Consider the following 9,360-nt stretch of genomic DNA (forward strand, 5'->3'; position numbering starts at 1 on the left):
AAAATAAAAATCTATCCCCTATTTTGTAGATGCTATAACTTTTGCGCAAACCAATCAATATACGCTTATTGCAATTTTTGTTTATCAAAAATATGTAGAAGAATATATATTGGCCTAAACTGATGAAGAAATTCGTTTTTTTTACTTTTTTTTTGCATAATTATTATAGCAAAAAGTAAAAAATATTGTTTTTTTTTTTTTCAAAATTGTCGCTCTTTTTTCGTTTAATGCGCAAAAAATAAAAACCACAGAGGTGATCAAATACCACCAAAAGGAAGGTCTATTTGTGGGAAAAAAAGGACATACATTTTATTTGGGTACAGCGTCGCACGACCGCGCAATTGTCAGTTAAAATAATGGAGTGCCGTATCGCAAAAAATGGCCTGGTCATTAACCAGTTCCCGACTGGCGCACGCTGATGTACGTCGGCAGAATGGCACGGCTGGGCAAATGGGCATACCCGTACATCCCTTTAAATTTGCCGCCGTGCCATTGCATGCATGTGCGCGCGCGCTGGCCGGGAACTCCGTGAGTCGAGTCGCGGGTCGCGGGGATACCCGTGATCGCCTCACAGAGAGGATGAACGGGGAGATGCTAATGTAAACAAGCATCTCCCCGTTCTGCCTAGTGACAGTGTCACTGATCTCTGCTCCCTGTGATCGGGAGCAGAGATCAGTGACGTATCACACATAGCCACGCCCCCCCACAGTTAGAAACACTCCCCAGGACATACTTAACCCCTCCCCGCCCCTAGTGGTTAACCCCTTCACTGCCAGTGTCATTTACACAGGAATCAGTGCATTTATATAATGGTCCCAAAAATGTCTGATGTGTCTGCCATAATGTCGCAGTCATGATAAAAATCGCTGATCGCCGCCATTACTAGTAAAAAAAATAATAATAATAAAAATGCCATAAAACTATCCCCTATTTTGTAAACGCTATAACTTTTCCGCAAACCAATCAATAAACGCTTATTGTGATTTTTTTTTACCAAAAATATGTAGAATATGTATCGGCCTAAACTGAGGAAAAAAATGTTTTTTTTAAATAATTTTGGGGGATATTTATTATAGCAAAAAGTAAAAAATAATGCGTTTTTTTCAAAATTGTTGCTATTTTTTTGTTTATAGCGCAAAAAATAAAAACCGCAGAAGTGATCAAATACCACCAAAAGAAAGCTCTATTTGTGGGGAAAAAAAAGACGGCAATTTTGTTTGGGAGCCACGTCGCACGACCGCGCAATTGTCAGTTAAAGCGATGAAGTGCTGAATCCCAAAAAACGCTCTGGTCAGGAAGGGGGTCAATTCTTCCGTGGCTGAAGTAGTTAAGGGGGAAAATCTTCCGGTCCTTAAAGGGTAAGTTCACCTTTACAAAAAACTCTGTAAGGTGAACTTACACAGGACCCCCCCCCTCCCCGTGGTCCCGCTGACATGGACCGCGGCAATCTCCTGTTCTAAGCCCCGGTATATCCGTGCCAGGAGTCTGGAGCTTAGAAATCCCCTGAGCTGAATGTCCAAAACATACTTTGTCAGGAGGGACATTTTGGAGCATTCTAATTGGTCAGCACTGTCATGTGGGCGATGCCGACCAGTCAGCAGCCGCATAGCCTGTCTTGTCGGCTATGGAGAAGGCACGTGGATACTGAGGGGATTTCTAAGTCCCGGACTTCTGACGCGCATGTACCGGGGATAAGAACAGGAGATTGCCGTGGTCGGGGGTGAGGAGAGGGTTCTGTGTAAGTTCACCTTACAGATTTTTCTGTAAAGGTGAACTTACACTTTAAAGGGGTTGTAAACCCTCATGGTTTTACACCTTAATCATTCTATGCATTAAGGTGAAAAGCCTGTGGTGCTGCAGCCCCCCGTTTTACTTACCTGACCCCGATCTTTCTCCGGCCCGGGAACAAGCACACCAGCTCTACCTGGTGTCTCGTGTCCTGATTGGATAGATTGATAGCAGCGCAGCCATTGGCTCCCGTTGCTGTCAATCAAATCCAATGACACGGCGCCAGGGGGGGCGGGGCCGAGTCCTGTGTGAATAGACACATATGCGGGACTCAGGAGCGTGCCCACGTGGGTGTCCGCCAAGGTGAGCGATTGTCCAATGTGGACACTCGATGCGGGGAGGAGCCAGCAGCACCACTGAGGGACCCCAGAAGAGGTGGATCGAGGCCACTCTGTGCAAAACGAACTGCACAGTGGAGATAAGAATGACATGTTTTGTTTTGTTTTTTTAAAACGAGGGTTTACGACCCCTTTAAGTGGTTAAAGCGCTGGAGAAGACAGCAGGCTTCTGCAATAAAATGCCCCTACTTGCCTATCTGCTGTCTGTAGTGCAACTTTAGTTCTGATTTGATGACTCTGACGCGTTTTCTAAAAGCAGCGTGTTTTTTGTGTGGCTATACGTGGGTGCGGGAACATATATGAGATTTACACTCCCATACCTCCCAAATTTCTGAGATGGGAAGGAGGGACACCAATTAGCAAACCTATGTAGGCATTGGACACACCCCCTGCCACGCCCCCTTAAAGGAGAATTGTGCAAAACAAATGATTGGTTAAACCCGGAATGTGCTTTTTAACTACTTCTTTTCCTTTCTACTGGCTTTTGCATTTTACAAATACAGCAATTTAGAAATTGGATGAAAGGTTTAGCACTCTGAAACCCTTTTTTGATAAATAGTGCATTTTCTATACAACTATATAGATCAGACCAAAATGAGGGACAAATGAGGAGGAAAGGGGGACGGAGGGACTTTGTTCCAAATCAGGAACAGTCCCTCGAAATCAGGGACATTTGGGTGCTATGCACTCCCACTTCTGCACAGATGTGAACCTGGCTTAACGGGGCACAGACAGCAATAAAAGCCTGACAGGTGTTCTAATCCCTCTAAACTCCATCCAAAACTAAAAAAGTTTTGCCTTTAATTATACTTTAATCAAACACAATAAATTATGATGAATACCCGGAAAATACTGCCCACAGCACAGAACTTTACAGCTGACACCTCTGCCAATGTCTGCCTCTACATTCTTACGGCAAGTCTATTGTAATCAATAAAGACACTTTGTAAGAAATTCTATTGACGAACTCTGCAATACATTACTAATGCCTGACGTGAAGCGTTCGATGAGATCTCTGAGCGAGTCTCGCGAGAGCTAAAAAATTTCCCATATGGCCCTGCGGGCTCTTCCTCCTCCCTCTTTCCGCCATACTGCAGACCCGGTGAGTAAGGGAGAGTCCTGGGCCTGACTGTAATCTGTCTATTATCGCCGGCATCCCGCCGCTTACCATCTCACCGCTCAGGGTGTCGTGAAGCAGAGACTCGGCGCTCCCGGCAGAGCTCGGTATGGGGGTGGTGCGGTGTTCGGATGGTGTGGGAATGGACTGTGAAGCCCGGGGTCGGCTCCTTGCCTCCCTCCTTAGTGTGGAGCCGGGCAGAGCTGTGTGTTCCTGGCAGGACCCTCCTGGTGGTCAGCGCTGAGTGGCCGGAGTCCCCGGATCCTGTGTGTGTGCGCTGATCGGGGATCCTTTGTACGAGGACATGGGGGGCTCCCTGTGTGTGGAAGGAGCCTGGGACTTGTAGTTCCACACCTACCTTCCCCTGTATTGTGTATAAACGCATGGATCTCCGGCTTCTGCACTGAGGACACGGCTCTGTCCTGGGATCAGAGGATGTCTCCAGCACAGTTCTCCCCATTGTGTCCATCACACTGAGCAGTGTGAACCGTCCTCCCATCCCTGTCCATAGAGAGCTGGGCTCTTCAAACTTGCCAAAAGATTTAGATCTTCCGGCACTGTCCTTCACACCTTAGGGGGGCCGGACTGGCCATCAGGAATAGAAAATGTCCCACGATCAGTTGGAATAAACTATGCCCCCTCTTTGGTGTCATTGGGAGAAGCTGTGCCCCCCCTCTTTGGTGTCGTTGGGAGAAGCTGTGCCCCCCCCTCTTTGGTGTCGTTGGGAGAAGCTGTGCCCCCCCCTCTTTGGTGTCGTTGGGAGAAGCTGTGCCCCCCCTCTTTGGTGTCGTTGGGAGAAGCTGTGCCCCCCCTCTTTGGTGTCGTTGGGAGAAGCTGTGCCCCCCCCTCCCTCTTTGGTGTCGTTGGGAGAAGCTGTGCCCCCCCCTCCCTCCCTCTTTGGTGTCGTTGGGAGAAGCTGTGCCCCCCCCCTCCCTCCCTCTTTGGTGTCATTGGGAGAAGCTGTGCCCCCCCCTCCCTCCCTCTTTGGTGTCATTGGGAGAAGCTGTGCCCCCCCCTCCCTCCCTCTTTGGTGTCATTGGGAGAAGCTGTGCCCCCCCCTCCCTCCCTCTTTGGTGTCATTGGGAGAAGCTGTGCCCCCCCCTCCCTCCCTCTTTGGTGTCATTGGGAGAAGCTGTGCCCCCCCCCCCCTCCCTCTTTGGTGTCATTGGGAGAAGCTGTGCCCACCCCTTTGGTATTAGGAAATGAAATGGTGCCCCAAGGGCCAGATAAAAGCAAGCACAGGGCTACATCTGGGCCACAGTTTGGAGACCACTGCTATAGTGTAGTCTTCATGCTCATTCCACAAAGGATAAGCCCCTGTTCACACCAGTGCGTTTTCTCCTGCATCTGCCATCACTTTGGCATGGTTGACAATGGAAATCATATTCTCTATGGTGCTCACCTACACAAGTGCAGTGCGTGTTTTGATTTTTTTTTTTTTTTTTTACAAAAAAGGCGCAGCATGGTTTGTGTTTGGCACCATAGACTTTATTAGAAAGTACAGTAAAATGCCCATTCTTTGTTTTTTGGCTTCATGTGTAAAATCCAGTCTCTCCTTCCTGCAAAGAATGCATGAAAATTCAGCAAGAAGTGTGTAAGTGTGCTACAAAAATGCATGATGGTGCAGCAGCACTGGTGTGAACCGGGTTTACACCGAGATATGGTCCCATTCACACCTGCAGCTTTAGCCTTTCTAAACGCAGGAGGAGTGGTATAAACAGCTTTCATGCCTCCACATCACTTTTTCCTGCGTTTAGCTTTTCCTGCATTATGTGATCACTGTCAGGTCATGCATCAAATCAGTAGAACAAGTGTAGTGTCCAGTCCTGCTGCCAGCAGTTTGTCCATAGTCGGCTGAAATACGTGGAGGCTGTACTGAGCGGTACAAAAAAGGTGAGTTGTGGTGACGTTCTTGTTCAGATGCACAAAACTCTACGCCCAAAAAGATGCAGGAGCTTCTGTGGTGTGCATTGAGCAGCCTACCCCATGGCCATCATGTGAAAGCGTGCGTTCCCGCTACACTAGGTGTGACTGGGGTCTTGGGGCCTGTATGTGTTCAGGGACGTATGCCCCAGCACAGGCATTCTGCTTTTCTGGACATACATACCTGATTACTATTCAGTACAGTGTCTGGCCACCATGTATTTCAGCCTGTCGTAGATTTTGACAAGACGCTGGCAGTGGGGCTGGACCCTGCACCTGGGCCTCCCAGGCACTTCATACCACACACAGGTCAAATCACCCATGTACATGTCCTAAAGTGGGTTTAGCTGCATTTAAAGTGTCACTTCAAATCCTAGAAGCACAATTTCAATTTCTTGGAGTACAGTTTAACAGTGTGACTGTTTAGAAATGCCCAATACTCACTGTACAGTGTAAATGAGGCCTAAGAGCTTTATTTCCATTATGTAACAAGTTCATTGATTTGTCACTTTGAAGAAAATGATCTTTGTTCTGGTCTTAGCTTTGTGAATGGAGGTGCTTGTGTTTTATTTTCAGTTGCTAGTTTGCTGTGTTTTTAGTCCTGCTTGGAACGCAGTGTTTAACAAGTTCCAAATGTCTTGAAGCACTGCTATGTGCTGTAAAACCGCTTTAACGTATGCATACCGGAACTCAAGATTTAAAAAAATTTTTTTTTTTTTTTTTTTTGGTATAGAGACAATTTGCCTCTGACATTGGCTTTCCTAGATCATGATGGTTGCTGTGTAAGGCATAAATCTTAATTTTCATTCATGGACACTGGCATTGAATGGGTCCTGTCATTTAGTCTCCCCCTCCCTTTTTTTTTTTTTTTTTTTTTTTTTTGTGTCCTTATGCAGCAACCATCTACACCTAGGAGGGCTGTCACAAACTTTCTTTAGTTGTGCCACTTTAATACAGGCAAGCTGGAATTGGAGAGAAGTTGAGCTGTCTGTATATGGATTGAAAATTCAGCAGGGAATGGAAAATGCCGATCCATGTATGGGCTAGCTGTTTGTACACAAGTCTAGAGGTCGACCGATATGGGTTTTTCTCTGGCCGATGCCGATATTTAGAAATCGCGGTGGCCGATATGTGATGCCGTGTTTTTTTTTTTTTTTTTTTTTTTTTTTTTTTCCCTTCATCTCATAAAATTTAACAGTTAGACCCCTTCCACACTGGGGCGTTTTTCGGGCGCTTTTGGGCTAAAAATAGCGCTTGTAAAGTGCCTGTAAAACGTCTCCCCAGTGCTTTCACACTGAGGCGATGCGCTGGCAGGATGTTAAAAAAAAGTCCTGCAAGCAGCATCTTTGGAGCGGTGTATACCACCACTCCTGCCCATTGAAATGAATGCGCACCGCTGCCAAAGCGCCTGCAAAGCGTTTTGGCAGCGGTGCTTCAGGGGCGCATTTAACCCCTTCTTCGGCTGCTAGCTGGGTCATAAGCGCCCCGCTAGCAGCCGAATAGCGCCGCTAAAACTAGCAGGGTTTTAACGTCAACGCATGTCCGCTGCAGTGTGAAAGCAACCTTAAGTGATACAGAACATTTTTTACATTTAAACATTTATTAAACAAAACAAACCTCCAAGCAGTTCACTTGTATGTAGAATTTTAGATTAAAAAAAAAAAATTAAAAAAAACTATATCTTGAAAATAAATACACAAAAACAGGTAATCAAAACTTTTGGACGAAAAAAAATGGGCTAACTTTACTGCTTAGTTTTTAAAAAAAAAATTTATTAGTGTATTTTTTTTTTTTTTTTTTTAAATTGCGTTTGAAAGACCGCTGCACAAATACCGTGTGACATAAAATATTGCAACAACCGCTATTTTATTCTCTAGGGTCTCTGCTAAAAAAAATATATATAATGTTTGGGGGTTCTAAGTGATTTTCTAGCAGAAAATACAGGATTTTTACTTGTAAGCAACAAATGTCTGAAAAGATTTAGTCTTTAAATGGTTAAACTGAGAGCTTCTACACACAGAATTTAGTTCATTCATAAGTGTAAACATTTTATCCTTCAGGTTCTTTTTATCAGATTTGGCAGGCTGCCCAGAGGGAGAAGTCGCTTCACATTAGAATACAGGCAACTTGCACTGACTTCTATTACAGAAGTCATTTGCAAGTCGTGCTTATATCGGCCTTTTCTATCAGCACAATTGGCCGATGCCGATTTAAGTAAAAAAAACACCAAATATCGGCCGATATATCGGTCGACCTCTACACAAGTCTATTGATCAAGTTTTGTACAACCAGCCTGTCGGGATTTTCCCGAACAATCAATGCGGCCAGCGATAGCTTGCAACACTGATGATTGTACTGTTTGCAGGGAAGGTTCTTTGCCTGCACAATACAATAGTACAGTGGGAGAGATTTCACCCATTTTTTTTTTTTCTCTTCAACGAAAAAATGAACCAATTCCCCCATCCACACACTCAATGTGGATGGGGGAATTGGTTCATTTTTTGGTTGAAGAGAAAAAAAAATGAATCCTCTATGACCTTAGGGCAGTGAGCACTTTAAATTTTGAATGACCCGGACGTGGCTCTTTGCTGCTCCTTTGACATCTTAACATTATGTGCCTTGTTGCTGTGCCAGGCATAGCAGAACAGTTTGCAGTAAGCACATAGTGTTTGTCCCCCAGCCTCTTGTCATTTGCTGATTGTTTTGTTTTCTTACAGGCACCATGGTGCGCATGAACGTGCTTGCCGATGCTCTTAAAAGCATCAACAATGCTGAGAAACGTGGTAAGCGCCAGGTTCTCATCAGGCCGTGCTCAAAAGTGATTGTGCGATTCCTTACAGTGATGATGAAGCACGGTAAGAATTCTTCTTTGTGTTGAATCTAATAGTTTTATAGGCTGATGGGCTTAAAGACACTGTCACGTTACCATTCAGGGTGAAGTTGCAGACCCACTAATTCTCACCAATGCTTTTTTTGTTGTCCCAGCTGTCAGATATCCAGTGCTTCCAGGTATAGGTGAGTGTGTGACCTCTCTCCATGTGATAGTGCTTAAGTTTGGCAGCCAATCCCTACGCCCAAGCACTGTTTCTTGACCAAGAGAGTGACTTCACCGCACCCCCTAGTGGCTGAAGCTGAAGATTTTAGTGTTTCTGTGATGGAGGAATGGGGAAAGGTGGTCTGGGGTGCTTTACACATAGTTACTTTGTACTGAATGGGTTAAGGTGACAATGTCTCTGCAATTTTGGGATCCCATTGGTTCTTGTTCGAATTATTTGTATGTCTTTGGTGCTGTTTGCTTAAATAGTAGATATAAAAAAAATTTAACTTTTTTATTCTTTGTTATCTGTTGCAGGCTACATTGGTGAGTTTGAAATAATTGATGATCATAGGGCCGGAAAAATTGTTGTCAATCTTACAGGGAGACTTAACAAGGTAAGTTACCTAAGACCCTTAGCATAAGATGTTTTTTGCAGAATTCCAAGGTCAATATGTCAGGTAGTTAGTAAATTTTAAACTAAGCTGTTGCAGTGGCGGAATCAACTAAGTCACCAAATTAAATATGCCTAAGATGTCAGCAAGTACAGAAATGGTTTTGTGATGCTGCCCAAAGCCCTACAATGCACAATCGTTATCTTCAGAATGTCAGGAAAGATCTTCAGGTGGACTCTGGCCTGACAAATCAGGCGAGTAAAGGAGTGGACTGATGGCTTAATTTGTCTTATTATACATATTAACTTATCGTCTTAAAGTTGTGTTTTGTTTTTTTTTGTTTTTTTTCCTGCATCTGTCCCCTGCTGGCTCTAAGGCTGAGAACTGAGTGATCAAAGACCGCTGATCTCTCAGTTCTTAGCGCTGTCAGTCACTGGCTCTCTGTTCTGTGCAACCCCCCCACACTCACTGGCTTAGGCTTTTGGCAGATCGCTGAGAGGCTGATCTGGGTGGATCCTGGCCAGCCTTTCCCTAGCCTCGACCAGCTCTGCTGAAAATGGGTCACAGGAGTGCAGAAGGAGCTGCACTCCCGTGATCCACAGGAGAAGTACAGCCAAACAAGCTTTGGCTATGCTTCTTTAAGTTCACAAACCTAGTTCAGTCAGTGCGTATATTTGAGATGTTATCAGTTGTCTGAGCTTCTTATGTTTTATTGTTTCAATTGATCATTTATTAGTGTGGAGAAGCTTCAGTTGTGTGTAAGAA

The 9,360-nt window shown here is 45.0% G+C and overlaps 1 protein-coding gene across 2 annotated transcripts in view; it reads left to right on the plus strand.

Moving 5' to 3' along the window:
* Positions 1 to 3,104: 3,104 nt before the first annotated feature.
* RPS15A (ribosomal protein S15a) overlaps positions 3,105 to 9,360 on the plus strand; it is a 16,096-nt gene continuing 9,840 nt past the window's right edge. Inside the window, exons 1-3 of one of the 2 annotated variants that reach the window (XM_073591123.1) lie at positions 3,105 to 3,228; positions 7,884 to 8,021; positions 8,519 to 8,598. In XM_073591123.1, the coding sequence (XP_073447224.1) occupies positions 7,889 to 8,021; positions 8,519 to 8,598 (213 nt within the window). In that variant the 5' untranslated portion in view covers positions 3,105 to 3,228; positions 7,884 to 7,888. Of the gene's footprint in view, positions 3,351 to 7,883; positions 8,022 to 8,518; positions 8,599 to 9,360 lie in introns of both variants that reach the window. The other variant, XM_073591124.1, reaches the window with a different exon arrangement.

Source organism: Aquarana catesbeiana, linkage group LG06, assembly GCF_042186555.1.
Source record: "Aquarana catesbeiana isolate 2022-GZ linkage group LG06, ASM4218655v1, whole genome shotgun sequence".
Taxonomy (NCBI): Eukaryota; Metazoa; Chordata; class Amphibia; order Anura; family Ranidae; genus Aquarana; species Aquarana catesbeiana.